A 23,296-nucleotide genomic window follows, 5' to 3' on the forward strand; every position below is an offset into this window, starting at 1 on the left:
CTTATTTTGTGATTTTAAAATGCAACATACTCTTTTTACTAATTCATATTCTTAGTTTTATCCTCTTTTTTTTTTTTTTTAGACGGAGCACAAGAGTGAGTACCAAGTTTTGCTATATTGCTGCTTCTTGATGTTAAGTATGCCTTATTTTATGATTAGTGTTACATTCTTTACCTATTGGGGGGTTTTTAGGAATGCTCTCATATGCATTGTTTGTAGATTTCTGATATAACTTAAAATAAAACAGAAATCCCACTTTATTTATAATAAATTTTAAAAGATTTCTGCAATTTATTTGCAGGTAATGGATATTTTATCATGCTTTTTTTAAAAAAAAATATCAGTTAATCCTTTTGGAGTGGTTTATATTTTTTTATTGGAATAATACTTAAAATTAAAAGCAGTTTTTTTCTTCTTAAGCTTCCCTTGCATTGAAAAGTGAGCATTTTACATTTTTCTTCCAGCACCATGTAATATCTTTTTGACTATTGTCTAATGAATGTTAAGGGTGATTAATATTGCTCTTTTGAAGAAATCAACTTTTTATATATGCATCAGTTTAAACTCGAAACTTTATTTTGTGCTTGTCTTTCTTGTTTAGGCAGTTGTTCCTTGAGTCAGAGAACAAGCAAATTTGATAAGGTTTATTAAAATAGCTTTTTATGTTTAATATATGACAATATTAAACTGGCTTATAACTTATAATTTTTATATGTTAATTTGTAAATACTGCAGCTTGATTAACTTGATCTAGCATTGTCTTGTGTTTTGTAAAATAGAAAGAAAATGAAATGAATAAAACTTAGCTGCAAGCTTAGCATTTTTGCTTATTGATTTTTTCCCCTTAATGTTTTAAGTTAGTGAAGTTCTAAGCTTTCACTTTTTAAAGAACGCTTGTAAACATAGGCACTTATGCCCAGTTTCTCAGCAGTTTTGAAACAAATTGATTTTTATCAATATTCAGGTCCAGTTTTCACTTCTTTACTTTCTATTGGCTTAAGGGCATATGTAAGAAAATTGTTAAAGAAGATTTCTTATTCAAGCACATTTTCCAAGAAGCTTGGTAAGCGTTATATATTCGTTATATGTGTGATGTGACGAACTGTTCAGGAGTTGAACTTGTATCTGCAACTCTTTGGTCATGTTCTTTCTTTTCTCCATTGTTTTCTGTTCACGAGAAACTTATTTACATAAATAAAATTATGAATCATACTAATTTCTGTCAACTGATATTTGGACTATAGTTTTCCCCTGTTTTCATGTTTGATGTGACAGCATCACATAATACAGTATTTTGGTAAATAATATTTATAGCCAGTAATTTTGAAACTTCAAGTTATTGTGCAGGACTCGTTTATTATTGATTTTAGAATGGCTTCATTTGATCTCATCTTGAAGATTTCTCAAAAAAATTGTTTGTTTTAGAGCAGTGGTCTTGCAGCTTTGGAATGATACCAGTCCGTGGATCAAATGGTAGTGTGTTGCCACTTAAGCTTTTTGCCATTAAATTGTTTAATCCAGATTTTTGACTAACCTACCTGTTTTTCTATTCATGGTTCTATTTTATTTTAACACATTGGTTAACTCAGCATTGATATTTATTTTTAAGCTACTGATCCTCAATCTTCATCTATCATTTCTTTAACATCTCGGAAATACAGATGTTTCTAATTTAAGTACTTTTTAAGAAGCCATATGTGGCAGATTCACTCTTGTGTTTTTAATTTGCGTGTTCATACTACAAATAGAATTTTACTGCTTGAATACATCAAATTTTAAGCATTTGATCAAGCATTGTACTTTCCCTTTAATGAGGGGTTTTATTCAGTTTAGCAGTTATGTGATTTTTCAGTATACTGAATTCAGTAATTTTTGAAAGGTGTTCTTTGTATTTGGCATTAACTTGCTATTCTGTTTTAGTACACTTTTTTTTTACTGAAGTAAGGTCCATTTCTCATTTTGTGAGTAATTTTAATTACGTCTTGTGAACCAGAAGCATAAGAACCTTTTCTAAGTTATGTATATCATATTTAGTTAAAATTTAGAAAACATTCTGCCTTTTTGGAAAAATGCACATATTGAATTCTTACTAAAAATTGTAGGCATCTATTGAATATATTTTGAACATTAGTAATAAGCTTATCTTGGTAATTATTGCCTATTTTAATTGAAGTTTTGTTTTTAAGTTTCATGGAACTTAAAACTTCTGACTTTTTTTTTTTTTTGCAATAAATTATACGATTTTCCGGAAATATTAGCCCATAATGGTTGCATCCCTTATATGAGACTTCGCTATGGAGAGTAAAGTAATGAACCTATTAAATATCTTATCTGTGAACTAAAACAATTTTTTGTTCATTCACTTTCCCCTCTCTCTATATTTTTAGCACTATTTATTTCTTGTTTATTAAGCCCTGCCTTAAAAGTATAAATGAAAATTGTTGTAAACCTTGCTCAGTAATTTATTCATTTGAAAATTGCTGACAGATTAAAATATGCCTTCCTAGTTTGAAAGTATAGTTTGTTTGGGTGTTCTGCCCCATAACTCATCTCCAGAGGAGGAAGGGAAAAAAATGAGTCAAATTGCCTTGTGGTCTTTGACAAGAAAAATGTCATGGTCTTTGAATAAAAAAAAAAGCCTTAATAGCAATAAGTAAGCTGCTCAATTTTTTTCAATTTATTTTTTATTTGTCAGAACTAATATTTTGCTGAGAGTTTTCCTTATCTTATGAACTTAAATTGATCTGCTGCTTTAACTTTTTTTATACATGAAATGTTCTTTTTTTAGAAATTATCTCCTTTTTTGATCTAATGTAGTCTCATAATTGTAATTGATGGATTATATGCCTGATTTGCATCTGTATTGAGCTCTTCTGTATTGCTTTTTGATTTTTTGCATTACAAAATTGAACTAAATGCAAGTTCTTTCTGGGGCAACTCATTTTTCTTACTGCTCCGTCATCTTATAACATTTATAAACTGTTCTCTCCTTACTGGACATGAACAGCAATTTCTGTCTCAGAGCTTTTTTGAATCTGCAAACTTGGCACTCCAAATTTTCTTTTCTTACTTATTTTTGCCAGATTTTTCTTGACTAAGTTTTCAAACTTGTGTGGGTGTTGTTTAAAAAAAAAATTTTTTTTTTTTGCTGTATTCTAGACATTTATTTTGAGACATATTTTTAAGGGAATACAGAAATTGTTGATAGTTTATAGCTTTTGACTAATGGTTTATTGAACTAAATTCTTTTAAGAAGTTCAATGGTGCCATTATGCACTTGTGGTGGTATGTCATGAATTTGAAGTCACTTACTATTTTCTCAATTGTACATGATAATGCTAAAATTCAGGAAATTTTGAGATACCATGTTGGTGTTCAAATCTGATTAAATGTGTTTTCCATTATGAATTATGATAGGAGATAAGAATTTGTAGTTTAATTTTAGCATCTGAAAATGATCAGTATAATGAAAGCAAATTATTCAGATTGCTTGATTGTGCTTTTCCATTCTTTAAGGTTTCTTGTTAAGTCGTTCTCCTCTCTGCTTTCTTGCTCAATAGTGGGTGAACTTGCAGGCAGTAAAAAAATTTCTAATTTTATTTTTTCGTTTTCAAAACATTAATTTTTGTGTTGATATTAGCAGTCGTTTCACAATTCTCACTTCAACTGGCCTATGTAGCTTGTAGTGAAAAACTTTTTACCTACTTGGTTTCTACCAATTTTATTTTTATTTCTGTTTAGATATTTTCATAGTGATTATTAAAATTCTTTAAATTTGCTATTTATAGATTACTAATCAAATATTGTTAGGTTTTTCTTATGCAATAAGAAAGTTATTAATGATAATTTGTAAGACTAAATCCTGCTTTCAATTGTCACCATTTACTTATATTTTATATTAGAATTGCTTTTATATATTCTAGCATCTTTTCTAATTATGAATAAATCTTTCAATTTGAATATAATTGAAACAAATGTGAAGTAATAGATATAGTTAACATGTAGGTAGAACATTCAAAATTTGCCCCCTTTTTTTTGTTTATTTATTTTGCATTTATATAACTACGGTTGATTTGCTTAAAATGAATTCCTCATCAATTGACTTGGATTTATATAGCTTTAATATTAATAGTATTTCAAAGGTATTGAATGTGACACAATCTTTTATTGTAGTTGTAGAGTGTAATAATTTATGTTTAACGGTGTAAAAATTACCTGTTTTCCACTGTCTGGCATTTCTGAACTCTTTACTACGAAAACGTTCTTTTCATGTGCTACTCCAAGTGAAAGCCTATCATCAAAGCTACTGGTACTTAGTATATGGCGGTTTACTCTGGCAAAATTATGCTTATTACTTTTTGGATTTTTGTGTTCAATTTTTTATAGATTTGTGTCAGGACCTATAATAAAGCTCAGTGATAAAATTTGAATGGCAGTAAAATGTATTTAAATTGCATTCTGCTAAATGTAGTAAACATTTTATTGGGTTGACTAAGTTGTGTAATCCATTTCCAGATATGAAGTTACTTTTCAGTCAATATTTTATGCAATATTATAGTTTATTTTATATTGTATTCAATTAAGAGGATAACCTTAAACAGCCTTTGTATTTTCATGTTGTATGAACTCAACAGAAGTGTTTCAAACCAGATTGGTTACTGTAATATTTTGATTTGTGAAATATTTTTAAGAAGTGTATGCAGTTTTTTTTCCCCCACTGTCCCTTGTATAAATGAAACATGTAACAAATTTTCCTAATTGTTTTCAGAACTTCTTAGGAAACTTAATTATAAGAATCATAATAAATAAAAATCTTCTATTCAGTCAAATTTTTAGTGTGGCTATGATATCAATGTGTTTGTATAAAGGTTTTTTTTTATTTCTTAAGATATATTTTGAAATGCTGTTATGAGTTACGGTGCAATAAATTTCTGTGCAACTCAAATATCTTTAATTGCAGCATGTAATGTGTGAATCACTATATTCTTGATAACCATTTTGTAATTTTTTTATTTTAATAAGTAGCTATTTTGTTTTGAATTCTGATTTGTAACAGAAGAATTTTTTAACTGTGATACATTTGCCTCCTTATTTATTTACCTTCAAATAGATCGAAATTATTTTTAATATCGTCGTGAAAATTTTGAATCACTCATTTCAGTTATTTTTAACACGCTTAATACCATTTGTAAATCCATATTTCGATTTTATTTCCCCTTAATTGCAGTTATTGCAATAGATTTTTCTTATGGTCTTTAAAATTTCGGTATTATTGCAATACGCAAAATTGTAATTGCACACTTGAGGTGTCTAAGCCATTGTAAATCCTTGCAGTGTTTCAATGATCTTATTGGCTATTATTACAATTTTCTCTTTTTTAATTCCTATTTTTTGTGTATCATTGTTATGACATGCAAAATTAGATTCACATATCTATTGGTTGCTTTTTGAGTTGAATATACCACTTTTTTTTCCTACTTTTAGTTATTGCTACTGATGTCCACATGGTTTTTTAAATCCCTATATTTCAGTACGCTATCCAGAAAGAGAAATTTGAATCGCCTATTTCTGTAAATACTTTTTAAAATGCTCAATTTGCTGTTATTCCATGCAGAGTTTCGGTCAGGGTTCTTCTCAGTTGATTTTTAGATTTTTTAAAATCCCAATATAATTACATACATAAAGAAACTTCAAATTACACTCCTAAATATTTTATTTGATGCTATATTGTTATTGTTTTTAAATAGTAACCACTGCTGCAAATTTTTTGGAAATCTTGATATTTTTAAACGATGTTATCTATTACAACACTTGAATTTAAAATCCTATATTAAATTACATGCTTTTGGAGTAATCTCATTCGTGTGATTTTGTCGTAAATACACGTTGTTTTATCGTCAATCTTTTTTTCGCTTATTGTTATAAATTTTTTTTTTTTTTAAATTTTTCTTCTTAATTTTGATGACTCACAAAGTGTGGTCATACTTGGGGGTTACTTCCAATGACTTCAAGATGCTATCAAAGGCATATGATTTTTGGCAAGCGATTTTAATTTTACACAGTATAATTTTCTTTGTACAGAAATGCCACTTGTGATGGTGTCGTGAATATAGTCTATAATTAAAATTTAGCTTCATTAAAGTTACCCCTACTGATAGTTAAACAAATACTGTAAAAAAAAATTACCAATTATGATTGCAAGAACTATTTTAAATAAATGAGCAGTTGACTCTAAAACTAAGTCATTAATAGGAATCATCTTTAGTGCACTCTGACTGTGGCATGAGGTTGTCTCACAAATCTCTTGAGGCTCTTCAAATAAGCCACTCACAAATATTTTGAAGACATTTGAATCTACTTATTTGTTATACTTTTTAATTATGATATTTTTCGTGTTTCTTTATTTGACCGCATTTGGTGTGAAAGAGACAGAGGTTTTGATGGTCTAAAGGTTTTCTTCAACACAAAGTCTAAAGAAAAAATTCCATGCCTCCCAAAAGTGGTTGTTAATAAAGGTCGCTACACAAAGATGGTTTTTCCCAGGGTAGGGTGCGTAGCGTTTTTTAAAAAGTGCTTATTTTCGTTAAAGTCTTTAAAGATGCTTTTTTCATTGGGTGTTTTTAAAAAGTGCTTAATTTTCCCTTTTCCAGGTTGAGAATTTTCCTTTACAATGTTGATTTTCGTTACAAATTATGCAGAAAGACACTGTTCACATTGTTCTATTCAACGTTTTCACACTTAATTCAACCCCAATCTATTTCGGCGCATCATCAGTCCGTAGCTCATGAAAACTCCATTCGATTCAAATATTTTGACAATTGTCTTATACAATGCCAGTTTTTGTTTAACATGATGGTTAAAACCAAATTGTCAAAAACTTTCCAACCCTGCATAATGATGGTATTTTTTTTAAAGTGCTTAAAAATATTATTTGAGTGCTTAAAGGGTGCTTATTTTTTGTTGAATAATTTGGCTATGCACACTGTATGTTTAACATATCTAAAAATATTCTTCATTTTCAGACAGTTAAGTTGATATTCCATGCATAAAAATAACTACTACTTACACACAATGACCTTAGAAGTATTATGAACTTTTAAATAGTATGCTGATAAAATCCTTGTAAAAAGATATTTTTCACTATGGATTTAAAGCTATATGAATAAATAATCCATTCACATGAAAGGAATAATGTGTGAAACTGCACATTCTAAATTGTGCAGACATGCAATTTTTGAGAAAGTTAGCTTTGCTCTCATTTGAAAATTTTCTTTCAGAGCAGTTCTTTCAATACTAATTTTTTTCCATACATATTTCTATTAACCTTTTGCTTACTACTCTTAGCAGGATGAAGCTATTTTGGTCCACTATTGTACTAGCTGTAAGCCAAAGGTTAAATGAAAAATATTAAATCATTTTTATACTAAAAAATAACATTAATAATATAGGGAGAAGGGAATAAAATGGTTTGCATCTAAATATTTTTTTATCCACACAGTGATTAAAGTTCTATATCAATTCTGTCCAAAATTATTTTAATTTTCTATTTTTGTAATTTAAAAAAGAAATGATAGCACTCAATTTTTGCCTATAAATCTTTTGATGCACTTTTTTATTGTAATTTTTCGTAATGGAAAATTATCACATCCCCATGTTTGACGTGCTGTATCACTTAAGTAAAGTGATATTTTCGCATTTTAAAAGAGGGGGGAATAGTTTTTAAAAGTCATAAAATCTGCAACATTTGAGAATATCTGCCCAGAAAAGACATAAAAATTTGATTTACAACAAAATAGAATTAAAACAGACATGTCGCAAAGTGTCTTCTCTAATTAAGGATTCCATACTCTCGTGTTGTATATGGTATTATCGTGTTGTATATGGTATTATCGTATTCCTAATTATATCTCCCCCGTCCACACGTTTTTGTCCATTTGAGAAAAAAAAAACATTTTATGAAATGACTTTTTTCAATTTCTCCACCAGGATGCGATCTGACCTTCATGATCGAACATTTTAATGCCAGAAAATTTGAATGCTATGTTTTGCCTTGAACTGTTTTCTTTTAGCTGGCCATTTATTATTTCGATAGCTGTGTTATAATTGCAGGCATAGAAAACAATCTTTTTCTAGAAGTTAAATTATAAATATGTCGGCAGCCCAACCAAGTTTATTTTGGTTATTAAGCCATTCTTGAATATTTTGCTTGTTCCAAAGAAGAAAAATTCTCCAATTTAGGTGTCCATAATGATACTTTCTGTTCTAGTTTTGGTTTAACAATATTTTCAAACCACTTCTCAAAATGATCTCCATTTGTTTCTTCATGATTATCTCCCGTTTTCTTTCTGACAAAAACTTCTCAGGCGCCTGAGAAAAATCCTTCGCTTGAGCCCCTTGGCTTATAATTAACATGGAGGTGTTTCTACCTTCAGGATTATCAAGAGCTTTTTTTTTTTTTTTTCGAGACCAGTAGACAATCCCAAAAAAAGATGCAGCGTTGTGTGATTCTTGAATTCTGCTATATTTGCATCAATTCATATTTCATCTAAATAATTTATTCTTTTTTCTTTAAGAACCTAATGCAGCTCGAAATAATTTTTTTCTCTGTCGAATATTAGTCCATTTTATTAAAGATGCTTTCTGAAATCCCAAATCCTTCATATAGCTTTTTTTTTCTTCCAAAAAAAGGTGTTATTTGAGTATTTTCAGTGTAGGAATTTCATTTCCACAAAAAATGAATTCTACTTTTGAAGAGACCATAAAAAATTTCAACAGCACATGGTCCTTTTTTATTTGGTGTTGCCCTTTTTTTTTTAAAAAAAAAAAAAAAAAAAAAAAGACTCCAGTCAATTGACTTGAACAATTTCATTGACACTCATATGTTTTCTCGTAAATGAGAATAAACCTTTTTTTTTCCAATCTGAATTACTGGAAAGGGGCAGGGAGCCGTAATTAAATAATGCTATTTATAACAAATCAAAAATTGTAAGTGATTATTAACAAGTTATAATAATCTGAAATCTTATAAAATTTGTCTTTCTGCCCGATGGTGAAATCTGATGAAAGAATAATAAATATTGCTTGCTAACAATTTCATTCTTCAGTGAAACAAAAGTAAAAAATTCTGTCTTGCATTCGATTTGTTAAGGGCATTTTGTCATAAGGCTTGTCACTTCTAATGTTTCAATCAAATAAAATGCTCTTACAGCGTCTTCTAGATTTTTTCAAGAACTCTTGTTGAGAACTCTTAATTGAGTCTCCAAACTAGGATTCTAGTAAGACAGTTGCAGGTGATTACTTAAATCCTATGCAGTAATAGTCTTTTTCTTAACTTGCAGCAAAGTAAAACCTTCGTTGAGAACTTTTTTGATGGAACTAACCCGCGTTTGCTTTATATGGAGTAGAAAGCCTCCCATGGTTAATTTGACGGCAAGGGATTCTAACCCATGATCCATGACTGAGATTCAAACCCGGGCATAGTTGGCAAGTTCTCTATCGTCTGAGTCACTACGGCTACATAATTATTATTTTATAATCGTCTTTGAACAGACAACCAAAATTTGAGTTAATGACTTCCAATGTTCAACTACATAGCCTTGTTATTTTGAACCTCATCCAGAAGACGAGAACTACCCAAACGATTGTCGTTCTCACAAACAAGAGGCCAATGCCCTACCATCCAGACTATCACAGTCCGCCCATTCTTTTGATAAAGCAGACCCAATTTTGGGTTTATGACTACTAAAGTTCTTCTAAGCCTTGTGATTTTTACCCCAGTCTAGAAGAAAAAAAGATCTCCTGTATCAAGTAATGAGAGAAATTTGCCTTATTGCAGAAATCAGTTTTATTGCTCTGAAATATTCTGTTTTTTTCTTCTCCTAAATGTCAATTGAGGTGCTTTTCTGACGAACAAGTTATTAAGCCCCGCACGCTCACTTCGAGTGGAGCTCATTGAAAAGCCATTACTTAAATGTGCAATTCATTTATCATAAACAGAAAATACAAGGATATGCGCATGTGATTTTGAGTCAAAATTGAGTGACAGCAATTTCAAGATATCAGACTAATAATTAAGTTAAGAGTTTAATGCACAAAAAGTACTAATTTGTACCTATTTACAAATCAGACATTACTATCTGAACAAGTGAGGCAGTGTTTCCTATGTAGTTTTTGATATTTAATCTAATGAGATTAGAATGAATCGTTTAATAGTTGAGGCGCTTTATGTATAAAAGGAACTAGTATTGACATGTACTCTTTCTAACATAGCTACCTAAAGGCTATTGGAGCATGTAAGGTGGATTTTCCAATGTAATTTTTCATGATAACTTAAATGAACTGAAATTCAAGTCCGTAGGATAAATCTTTGAAACTATATGGAATTTCTTAATACTAAAGCCAATATTCATTTTTCATTTGATTAAGCAGGAAGAAATAAATAGAAAATTAAGGCCCACTTATCTGTATAGCAATATGAGATGCTTGCACAAGATTGTACATTTTGTTCTTAAAACTTCTCAATTATTTATCTAATCTGTTCCTGCTTTATTTCTATCAAAAGTACACAATTGTTCATTACCACTTGAAAAGTACTATGCACATATATGTGGTTGTGTATATGCATACATATAGAGTGGCCAAATTATGACCACCTGACAGTTTAATGCAAAATGAACTATTGGGTCACAGTGTTGCTGCTAGAGGGTGAGATAGCTACAAGCAGACAAGTAAACTATCAATTTCACTGTGCTACGTAGGGAGAAAAAGGCGAGAAACGTGACCTTAACTGAGTTTGAACAAGGGATGCTTGTTGGCACTCAAAGCATTGGAACCAGTATCAGCAAAACTGCTGCTCTTGTGAAGTGTTTGAGAGCAGCAGTTATTAATGTACAGATTGTGAACTAGCAAGCAGAAAACCGGGTCTCAATATCAGGCTTGTGCTCGTCACAGGCTGCTACTAAGCTCGAGTTAAAAGAAGACTTGTCCAATCCAGCAGAAGAGCGACTGCGATCGTCTTTGAACGAAGTGTGCACATTACGTATAGGCTATGATAGCCGACGACCTGTTTGAATGCCTCTGCTGTCATCCTTGAACAAAAACAGGCTTCTCCAGTTTACAAAGGAGCATAAGAATTAGACTGGAAAAGGATCATGTGGTGTGATGCATCTCTTTTTCAATTACGCCATGCAGTTGGCAGGGTTTGTATATAGTGAAAACAGCACGAAAACATGGACCCCCAACTGCATTGTCCAAACACATCGATCTGGAAGCAATGTCATGGTTTGGGGGTTCTCTTGGCATTGCATGGATCTTTTTATTCCTGTGAAACAACGCCTGAATGCCCAAGGGTATTCAAGTGTTATCGCAGATCAAGTACATCCTATTATGTTAAACATGTACCCTCCCAGGGTTGGATACTTTCAACGAGGCGATGTTCCTTATCATACAGAGACTTTACCTTGCTTCATTGGAATCTACCCAAATTTTTGTTTCACTTAATAATAATGAATAATTTTAAAAAAATTAAAGGAATGAAAAAGAGAAAATAAAAGCTTATTGAAGTCTTTTTCTCTAAAAAAGTACAGTGACCGTTATAACCTCTTTGTATAACCCTTTTTTTCTTTTATAATGGACAATTACTGTACTTAGTTAACAACTAGTTTCCACATTATTACAAGTTTCTGCAAGAAGAAAATAAAGTCCTACGGTACCTAAAGTGCACAAACTAAATCTTTTTTTTAAAAAAAAATTGAAAACAGATCATTCTGTATTTTTTGCCTTAGGTGTAAATTTTTAAGCGCTATCTGTATGATTTTAAAGACAAACTTTAAATTGAGTTGATTAAACGCTGCAGGCGACAGATAAATTATGAAATAACAAGAAAACATACAGAAAAGTTTAATATAAGATATATCACGTTAAATCTGTTATTACGACAAATTTCCTAGTCACCTTTAAAATCCAAACAATAGCAATAAAAAATATTTATGTTTATAACAAACTAAAAATTACTATCCTTCTCTTACGAGTCATGAGGAAAATAAATTTTCCTGCTGCTTAAGTGAGTAATATTATACCAAAAGGATTTAAATAGAAGACACTTATTCTTTCCTGGTATTAATGCAGAAAAGCGCTCCAAAGTTTTGAACCCCTAATGTTACTTTTACCTATCGCATAGTTCGCTATATCTTGAGAACCTATTAAGCGAGTTGAAAATAATATGCACCTAATTATAAAATTAGTTTATCCGAAGATAATACCATGCAAAAAATAACTTTTAGTAAATATTCATTACTTTTTAATAATGGTCAAAAAAAAAATTTTTTTTTAAGGTAAAAAAAATTTTACATCATTCTAAGGTACATACAAAAATTTAGTGAACTATTAACTATTCTGAGAAAGATAATTTTTAAAAAATCGTATATTTAAATTTCTATTTTTCTGGAACTATTTGACTGGTTTTGCTCAAATGTTTTTTTTTTTTTTTTTGCCTTATTTAATTAGATAAAGTATGTAAAAATTTACTTTCCTTCCATTCCAAAAGTTTTACAACTTTTATTTAAAAAATTGTAAATCTGAACTAAAAAAATTTATTCCATTCAAATGCCCTTTTGATGTGAACGAATTTTGTAATAGCGGTGCAAAATTTTATAATTGGCTAAAAATAATGCGAGGTATAGCAAAATAAGTTAAAAGTAGAATAAAGAGGTCCTAACTTTGGAACGATCACCTGTCCAAACTATTCTGGCCATATTTCCCAGATTGAGGTTACTCCACTATATTTTGGGATCGAATTCAATTCCGCAAAAATATTTTTATGCGGAGAAAGTATGCTTTTGTGTCTGATTTCATATCTCGAAATATCGTCTGCACTTATTAATTAATGTATTTGAGCTTGAGCCATCAAGTCCCTAGAACTTAAAGATTCGGTCATTCGATCAAAAATTATTCAGGGTGGTATGATTTTTTATCCTGCACTGAATAGTGCGACTCTCAGGAAAACTCCTCTAACATCTAACTCTCCATGTGGTGGGTGCTATAGTTATGAAGAAAAGTCACTTAGAATAGGGGTGAATAGTTTTGTCTCAATCTTGGCATAGGTCAGCGTGAGTAAACCAATCGACGCCTTCATTCTTCCATTGCACTCCAATTAAAAATGTGCTTGCGCTTGTTAGTAAAACAGCTGTCAGTCCCAGATTTCTAGTCTGGAGGAGTTCTCATTAAAGCTGCACTATACGTAATTATTCATGATGACATGTTAATATTGACGATTATTTTAATTTAACGTGGGAATTTCATTTAGTTTTTCAAATTTCTTTCTTTTTCTTTCTTTTTTTTAAATATTTTTCTAAGTTATTTTTTTATTTCTAATACAACCTCTTTATTTAGTAATGCATTTTTTTTCAAGCTCTCAAAAATGTTAGTTTATATGCTCAATAATGTAATTATACGAGGGTTGTATATTAAATAGTGGCAACTTAACCTTGAAACTCACAAAAGGGCGCGCATGCGTAAATAGGGTATGGGTGCGGTGAGGTGGCGCTGTTGTCGATGTGTAGAGTGCAAAAAACAGTCGATTTGCTTAGAAGGGTAGTTGTTGCATGGCGTTAAAGTGAGGAGTTTCGTTTCCATCGCTCTAAAGCATGTTGTGAAAAGGCTTAATGACGAAAAAAGACGAGATGCTTGAATCCATCGTGCTACTGTCCTATATGGTAAAGCATTTGCTCCAAAGGCTTCCACTAATCCTCGATAGCATTCTGTTGCAATTTTGCCACGGGCAACCTCGATTGTAAGCCACGACCGCTGATCACCTTTTGAAAACATGCTTTAGAGCGATGGAAACGAAACTCCTCACTTTAACGCCACACAACAACTACCCTTCTAAGCTAATCGACTTTTTTTTTACACTCTACACATCGACAACAGCTCCCATATCTAATTTGCTCATGCCCGTCCTTCTGTGAGTTTAAAGGTTAAGTTGCCACTATTTAATTTACAACCCTCGTACTACTCCAAAACACATTTTTTCTGCTCTCAAATAGTTAATAGTGCTATTCCATCCCAGCTAATGCAGTTCTTAAAAACAATTGGTTTTGTTAATTGAAACATTTAGATTTTTGATCTATTTTTATTTTAATTAATAGTTCATAAAAAATACATTCCAACACGAATCAGCGCTTTTTTTTTTTAGATAGAAAGAAACAGATTATTTGGGTTGTTTAAAGTAAAAGGTTAAGTAACATGTTAAGCCCTAAATTAAATCATTAAAAAGTATTTCACAGAAATCTTTAACTTATGGTCCTAAATATGTTAACACGAGAAAAAAAAATCAATAACTAAAGATTTTGAACAGGCATGTGAATTACTTAGTAGCTCATCTGCTCTTTATGGCACACGGGCGCTTCCTAACACAGTGGAAGGAAAAAATTAAAATATCAAATTTTGAATCATCACTTCTTGATACACATATTGCACCGATTCTATTGTAAGGCTATGTTTTTCGACCGCTTTTTCAGTGGTTAATGCTATGGAATTTGTCATGTTTTTAATAAGCTCAATATTTTTAATACACGATACCTGAATTTAAAATTTCGGTACAGTTTTTGACTATCTTTATTTTTACAGATAATTCATTATCCGAGTGACACTTCGATCATTCATGTAGCAGTTACAACTACCAATTTCTCTGCGATTTTTTTAAATCCTGATATTTGATGCACTATTCCGTCTCTTATATAACGCTCATTTAATTAATCCTTTCTGTCAATTTCATCATAAATCCAAAGTTATTTTTCATCTGTATTAACATCATATTTTTACTTAGTATTCAGGGGTCTGTCCACGTTGAATTTACTAGACAGACCCCTGGTATAGTTTTGAAAGTCTATTAATACGATATTATGAATCTTTAAGTTAAATCATGCATTTAAGTTATGAATTTTTAATGCACTTTCTGCTGACTTTATCGTAAACCTAAATGCTTTCTTTTATGAAAAAACCTAATTTTACGTTTTTTCATGTGATTTTTCAAAATTCACATTCTTATTACGACATGTGGATCATCACACTTTTAAACTATTTTTTGGTGAGCCTTAATGTGCTAATTTCGTTGTAAATCCAAGTTATTTTTCAACCATTTTTTGACAGTTATTGTTATGCGTTCCCATGTCGTTTTAAATTCTGATAATTTTATAACGATATGCACATTTTTCATCTCTTTTAAATAATTACTTATTGACATAATTGTTTCTTGCTGGCTTTATTATGATACACAAATTTTGTTGTACTTCATTGTAAGAATCCAGGTTTTTTTTTTTCCCCCCGTCGTTATCGGTATGCATTTCCACGAGGTTTTTAGAATCCCATTATTTTAATAATGTTATTATTGCAACCTGGGAAATTCAAAAAATGGAGGAAAGTGTGACTTTTTAAATTGCTAGCAATTTTTTTGTTAGAAAAAGAAAGCGTTTATTATGTAACATTCATAAAACCTCTAGTTTAGTATGTAGAAACAATATACAAGGTTCCCACGGTCCTTAAAAGCTGCCTAGTTTTTTATTTTGGAAAATAAGAACCCTGAGAAGTATTTAATTTTGGTACAAAGTTTTTAAAAGTCCTTAATTTTTCAGCATCACTATATTTGACAAGAACAATTTTTCTGTTCAATTTTTTAAAACAAACAATTGCTTTTTATCACCCATAATTAGATCATGCATCGAGAGTAGAACACAAGAGAGACAAGCAGGAATGTGTATGAGCGGGCTACAGGCAGGGGTCTCCTATCCTATCGTTTCATCAATATTTTCTGCCTTTTGTCTAGAATGATACTCTATGAGGAGAGTAAAGCATTCTAAAAGAAAAGAATAGAGTGTGGTCAAGGGGGACTGCACATGGAAGATATAGTGCTTTTTGGGCCTTCAAAATTGACAGAATTCAAGAAATTCTGTTCTAGTGGTGGTAACTCATCTGTTTATAGGAACGAAGTAGAACCCTAAGAAAAGGAGTATCAGAAAGAGAGAAAAAAAATTAGAACTAGAATCCCTAACGAAAACTATTTCCAAAAATCTTGAAGAATTAAATAAAATGACATAATATGGGTTTTTGATGAAAACCTCGTTTTTTCAAAAGTACTTATAAATTTTTATTCCTGAGTACTAAATAAGAATGCAGGATTTACTTCTAACAAGGAAGTTAAATATTTGGTAACTATTTATAGCTTGTTTTGTTGCAATGTAAAAAAAATTTAAAGTTTTAGATTGTCACGCTATTATTTTTATTTCTTTAGGATAAGCAGATTGTTACATAAAAATTTAAACCTTCTCAGTTAAAAGATCCCAAATTTTTTTTTTTTTTAATGTCTATTAGAATAAAATTCATTTCCTGATATTCATTTTATTCAGTTAACATTGCAACTTAGTATTGTTTTTTTTTTTTTTTTTTTTTTTTTTTTTCTTAATTTTTATTCAACTTTTGGTTGTTTTAAAATTAGTTCATGTTTTTTGCCTGATTATTTAGTAACATTATGTAAAGTTAATTCCTAATAACTGGTTTGGCTGGAAATAATTTTGTGCAAAGCTCATCATAAAAGTAAATATAACACATTTTCTGTTTAGTAATAATTTCAAAATTGTTAGGTTACCTTTTTCAATATTTTTTTACAAAACGTTACCCGATAAGAATATTACTTTCAGTTTTAAACTGTTAATATGATGAAAATAAAATATTGAATCATAATAATAGTAGAGAATAATATTAAGAATGATACAGCATGATAAAGAAATAAATAATTTATCAGTATTTGTTAATTAAGGTACCTTATAAATTTTCTGGCCCTAGGAATGAGTTGATACCTTTGAAAAATCGTTTAAGTCCCTTTTATTTATTTGTTTCACCGAGAACTAATAAAAAAACATTGGTTCGAAAACTATAAATCTTTTCAAACATAATAGTATTTTTATTCTATAAAAATTTTCATGAAAATATTTATTGCAGTGAATTTAAAAAAAAAAATATTATTTAGTTAAGCCTAATGAAGAAAAAAAATGGCATGATTTAAGTTGCTTACATGTTAGTATGGCTTGTTTTTAGGATTTAATTTAACATAGTGAAGCAAGCTATTCTCATGCATAACTCTAATTCAAATTTTAGTATTAATTCTTTGAATATATGCCCCTATAAATAAAAATTTTATTAATAGAAAAGAAAGAATTTTTTTGGTGTAACTGAATATTTAGCAAGATTGGCCCACTACTGAATATGTGATGTATGTCTAGTAACGAATTATAAAAAATTTTTGTAATTATCTAAATGTTTTTTCTAAAAAAATTTATAAATTTTTTTTTTTTCCGAAAAAAATTCAAATCTTAATTTTACACTGAAATCATTCAAAATAGAATGCGGATTAGTTTCATACATGTTGTTGACCCTTAATCTGAGAATAGTTTTTTAAACGAAACCCGACCCGTGTTCGCAAAAGTTGAAAATTGCCTGGTACTAATTATGTCAGTGCTCAGATTGTAATAAAATAGTTATTATTTATGAATTTATTTTTTTTAATGAAAGGTAATTAATTGGCACTGTCACTTCTGGAGTACCTATATTCGATAATAAACAATCATACTATTTTTAAGATTCTTAATTTTTTTTAAAAAAGTCTTTAAAAGTGCTTAATTTTTGCTTTGTTAAAAGAGTGGGAACCCTGATATATGAAGTATTAACGAATAAATATTTATTTTATTTTGTACTATAACTGTTTTGTTTTAACTTGAATTTTAAATATCTTGTTAAAATATGTATTAATCTTAATATCATTTTTTAATAAACTTATGTATTCTGTGATATCATTTAAAAAAACTCTCCCCCCACCCATATAAAAATAATCATATTTACCTTGAATCTGTCTAAAATACGCTCCCAGAGCATCATTGGTCAACTTGCAGTGAAAGAGGTTGTAATTTAATATCTTAAGTTTTTTTTTTTTTTTAGTGTATTAATTCAAACATTATTTATATTAATGTCTTTATTTAGCTGTTACAGTTAGTAATATTAATATCCCCCCCGTCCAAGAATTCAAAATTAAGAATAAATTAAATTGTTCCCAATAGACAGTTTAGAGCATGAAAAGAGATCCATGGTTTACAATTTATTGAAAGATAAAATTTCCAAACCTCATCCCCCAGTAATCAATATTACATTTGACTGAAAATTACTATGACCATGTACAAAGAAGCCAACTTGCTCCGCTTAATTAAAAATTTAAAAAAATTATTTTTAATTTATATTTCATTTTAAGTATTTTTTCTACCACTACATGTGGAAAATCGATGTATTATATGAAATGTAACTTTATAGCATTTATCTTGTGGTTACTCTCTTAAAAAGTAGGCATAATTATCCTTATTCTACAAGTTTTACAATTTAATTCTTTACCAATATATTATGTCTTTTGCAGAAAGCGGAACAGTTGGCATCTCTGCGTATAATTGACAAAAAATTTTGGTAAAAAATAGGGATTTTGTTTTTGAATTAGTTGGGCAGTGAATTAATGAATTTTACATTTATATTATTAAATTTAAAGGCTAAGAAATATGTAATGCTTATTGTGGCATCACATATACAGTGTGTGGAATAGAAATGAAACTCTTTAAAAACTGCTGATCTAGAGAATGAATTTTCTTGTTCTAAACTGCAATCTTAATGGTTTGAGATTATAAACTTTAATACGGTTTTTTAATGTTGATTTTGATTCTGTTTCTCAAATAATATGGGATAACCACCATCTAGAAAATATAATCTCAATAGTTTAATCTGGCATGTGGTTGGAAGTCCTTAAGTCCCTTAATGTTAATTGCTCTTTTTGCATATTTCGTCTGTTAAAGGAAAAATTATTTGCTTTATTTATTTACTTTTGACACTATGATAAATGTCAATCACCCAAAGGTAATTGTGCACTAAAAAAAATGCTCACAAATATTTTTTATTTAAAAATCCGAATTTTTTTTAGAACTTTTTTACTCAGACACTTTGGATGATTTCATTTAAATTTTGCATAGTAGCATTTAAAATTTTTTGACTATCATTAAATTAAAAAGTTGATTTTTAATATTTTATTGATTATTTTTGAATAAACTTGTTTCATAATTAAGAGCAAGCTTTTTTTGATTTGATTAAATGTTTGCAGAGAGGCTGAAATAGATTTGAAATTTTGGTATGTGTTTGTAGTTCATTCTATAATCTACATTATCTTAGGCACAAATTAATTACCTCACAAAACATTGTGCCTCTTAAAATCTATTTACTGTAGCATTTCAAAAAATTTAAATTCTCATTTAATTAGCACTAGTATATTCATTTTTGTACTGCTTAGAACTAGAGAGTACAAATTACTTTTTATTTCAACAAAATATTTACTCTTAGCATAAAATTTTAAACATTTTTTTTTTTTTTTTTTTTTTTTTTTGTTAAATTATTTAAAATGCATAGAAAGATTAAGTGGGAAATTTAAAACAATGAAATGTTCTTATATTACTCTGCTACACTGTAAGTATTGTATATAGAAACACATGAATAATAGTTATAGATTTTATAACATTGCTTGCTTTAATTAAGAGTCTTGAAAAAGTTACATATTGGAAACGCAAAAAAACACAGTACATTTAAAACAAATGAGCCAAAAGGTGGCCATCACACTTTAAAAGTTATTTAAGCTGAAAAAATAGTTTCTATCACAATCTAGTTTAAGTAATCAGGGCTGATTGTGTTCCGGAAAAAATCTGGATTTTCGGAATTTTCTCTAACAGTGATCCGGAGTTCGAAGATCCAGACGTTTAAAAAAATCATTGATCACAGAAGTTTCCGGAAATCAAATTTTTAAAGGTGGAACTTAAAAACACAGTTTATTTTATTTGTTTGTAAGAGAGAGCCAGAGAGATATTTTATAAGCTTATATTCATGATTAATATTCATTTTTTATTTGTAAATGGTTGTTATAATCATAAACTCAAGAAAGAAAGACATATTAGTAAATTTTAATTACTTCTCCAGGTCATCATAGGTATGTGTAAAATTTTAAATATATTTTAAGTAAACTAAGAAATATTGAGAAAAGGGAAAAAAAACCTTGTTAAAAATTTTTTTCAATTTAAACTCTTTTTTTTTTTTTAACTCTTAAGAAATTTTCCGGAATTTTGACTTGGGCTCACAATCCCCCCTGAGTAATAGTATTAATTTTTTAAGTTATAAAAGTTATTTCTAAATAAGTAATATCTAAAAAGCAGAAAAAATTCGGAATTATTATTTTTGTATTATGAATTTTTTAAATTAACTAGTTTTTCAATATTTTAGGAGCACAGTAAAGCCTTTATAATTATGTAAAGAAATATTTAAATAACATAATAAAAATCTATTAATCCCACTAAACTAACACATCACATACTGCTAAGACGCATTGTTAATACAAATAGCATACTGTTTTTTATAATCAAATGTTAAATGAGAATACTCAAACCGACTCTTAAATTATATTATATATAGTTGAGCTGTTGGTCATTTTTAGTTTCTGCCTAAACATTTAAAAAGTGCAGATTATGTTTATTTGAAATAATACAGATTCCCATTAGCGATTAAACTCAAAATTGTAAAGAATAATTATAATTATAAAATTTAGAGAAAAATCTCTAAAATTTGCTACAATGAAACTGAAAGAATTTATAAATAAGAAATTTCATCAGATAGAATATTTTTTTAAAAAGGGGGGGGGGGTTGGTTTAAACCAGCCAACTTCGATAAAAATTCTAAGATACGTTCACTGTTTCAAAACATCATAGACTATATTACAAATTTTAAATAAACATAAGCATAAAAAAATATTAACTAGTTGATATTGATCATTTTAGTTGGTCCTTTTTAAAAGTAGCCTGGTACATGTTTACTGTACCGAAATTTGTCTTAGTTTTTTCTTTAGTTTACCAAAAGCCTTCCGTTTGCTTATTAATATAATGCAACTATAAATGTAAATCAGCATTTTTTTCTTTTTTTTTTAATGTAAAAAAAAAAAAAAAAAATTGTTTTGAAATAATACGAAAATTAATAAAAGTCCTAATACAATGTCAAATTTTAAGCTAAGTATAGAATCATTTCCATTTCTGCTTTTGATACTAACGTTCTATTTTATTTGTTCAATAATTGTTTTTTTTTTTTTTTTTTGTAACTGATTTTAAAAATAGTCAGAACATGTATTTGGTAATACTGTATTTTTTTTAGATATTTTGGCTGTGATATTATGACATTTAAAAATTAAATATTTTTGTTTATTTAAAGAAATGTAAATTCGACCAAACTGAAATCCTTATTAATCACTGCTACTTTATCTAATTTTTGAAACTTCTATTTAATTGCAAACTTATGCAAAATGACCCATTCGGATCGTTTTTTATGCTAGTATGTTTCTGTGTCTTATCGTTCAGTTATTCTACCGATATCTTAAGAATAACAGTAAATCTTGAAAATAATCGTGACGAGACTTAAAATTTTTTTGCTGTTGGTGGAAAACACCTCAAACAGTACTTTTGATGTGTGCATCAGTTGATGAATGGAAATGTTGAACTTATGGAATGGTCTGTTCAAGAAATAGTTGCAGGAGTGAAAAGTGATACCAATGAAGAAGGCAAAACAACATCACAACCAGTGCCAGTACTTGAAGAAGGCCTCAAACAATTAAAAACTTTCTGTATTCATGCAAATCTACGGAATATGGACAGAAATTTGTTAATAATGTTAAATTTATTGTTTGCTCTTTGTGTAATCAAACCAAATTTAAATAAATATGTTTATCCATCTTTCTTTTGCCTTTTATTTTTGCATTAAGTACATATTTTTTTTATTAATTTTTGTATTCCTTTTTTCTGTATCCATCGTTCTCAGTGAATGGTCGCACGAGAAATGATAGATTGAAATTCCCTTATTCATTGATCATCCATCTGTTATAAAAATAAATAAAAAAAAAACAATCCTGTTAATAAAAACGAAACTTGTAAAAATATACAGTCAACGTTCTATGTACCGATCCTTATAAATTAAATGAAACGTTACGTGAGATCGTCATATCGTACCGCATTAAAAAAAAAAAAACATGAACTCTGTCATAAATAATACGCAACCAATTTTAACAAAGCAATGGTTTACTTAAGTTCGAATTTGGTAACTAACAGAATTATTGGTAATAATGAAACTTATTTTTATATATTATGAAAAGTATACTTTAAAGTACTTCATAGGGGGAAAATTCATTGAAAGTTAGTTCAGAAGAGTAACATTTTTGATCAATAACATACATGATAACTGCGAAAACACGTTTTGACTCGATCGCACACAGACTAATTTTACTGGTAATTTAGGTTTAAAGTTTTTATTTTTTTTTGAAGAAGTATAACAAAGAATCCTTACATTTAAAAAATCCAATTTTTTTAATAAGATATTATTACTACGTGCAAATTTCAAATTTGAATTATTCTTTTTTGATGCGTTCAATTTGTGATAATCACCTTTTGACGTCGTTTAAAAATAGTTTTTTGTCCATTCATTTCATTTTTCGGCTGTTTAAAAATTTATTTTGCATTGGTTGTGATGTTTTTAATAAGATGTTGCGACATGAGAATTTCAAATTAATGTTAATATTTTTGTGTGCACTATTTTAATGTTAAGTGTTCAACTGATAAGTTTTTCGACTCTTTAAACATGGTTTTCAAGTTTCTATATTTTTATTGCTATGTTATTATAATACAAAAATTTTAAATTTGAGTAAATGACTTATTGACGCCCTCGATTCACGATGTAATTCCTTTTTTTCTAAATCAAATGGCATCGGTTGTTATTTCTGAATGAACTGGATAGTTTGACTTTCTATTGGGCACTAAAGTAGCATTGCATCTATAGAATAGACTTAATGCATCGGTCATTGTAATAAAAGGGTCGCTATAAGGGTCATACTAATGAGGTGTCCATTGTTTTCCGTCTAGTTATGAGAAAGTAGATTTCTGTCTGTGGTAGAAAGAGAAGAATTCTCTCATATCTGGCTGATTCAACAGTTATTTGAAAAGCTTCTAATGTCATATCTTTAATAATTTTTCTTTGTACGGAAACATTATAATTGTAAATCTTTCCTTATATTTTTCTGATGGTATATTTTCTTCATTACTTTTTGACATTCAACTCTTATAAGTTTCTAATCCTGAAGATATTTTTTTTTTTTAGAAAATGCAAAAATGTGTTCTCGTTTTTTTTTTTTTTTTTTTTTTTA

At 29.0% G+C, this 23,296-nt stretch overlaps 1 protein-coding gene across 2 annotated transcripts in view; it reads left to right on the top strand.

Annotated features, from left to right (window-relative positions):
- Positions 1 to 23,296, top strand: part of LOC107449508 (uncharacterized) — a 43,560-nt gene that overhangs the window by 8,809 nt on the left and 11,455 nt on the right. Inside the window, exons 3-4 of one of the 2 annotated variants that reach the window (XM_087156157.1) lie at positions 83 to 137; positions 965 to 21,838. In XM_087156157.1, coding sequence (XP_087012283.1) covers positions 83 to 137; positions 965 to 1,098 — 189 coding nt within the window. In that variant the 3' untranslated portion in view covers positions 1,099 to 21,838. Of the gene's footprint in view, positions 1 to 82; positions 138 to 964; positions 21,839 to 23,296 lie in introns of those variants that run through there. The other variant, XM_016065037.4, reaches the window with a different exon arrangement.

This window comes from Parasteatoda tepidariorum, chromosome 12 (genome assembly GCF_982258835.1).
Source record: "Parasteatoda tepidariorum strain Cologne lab strain chromosome 12, Ptep-v5.0, whole genome shotgun sequence".
Taxonomy (NCBI): Eukaryota; Metazoa; Arthropoda; class Arachnida; order Araneae; family Theridiidae; genus Parasteatoda; species Parasteatoda tepidariorum.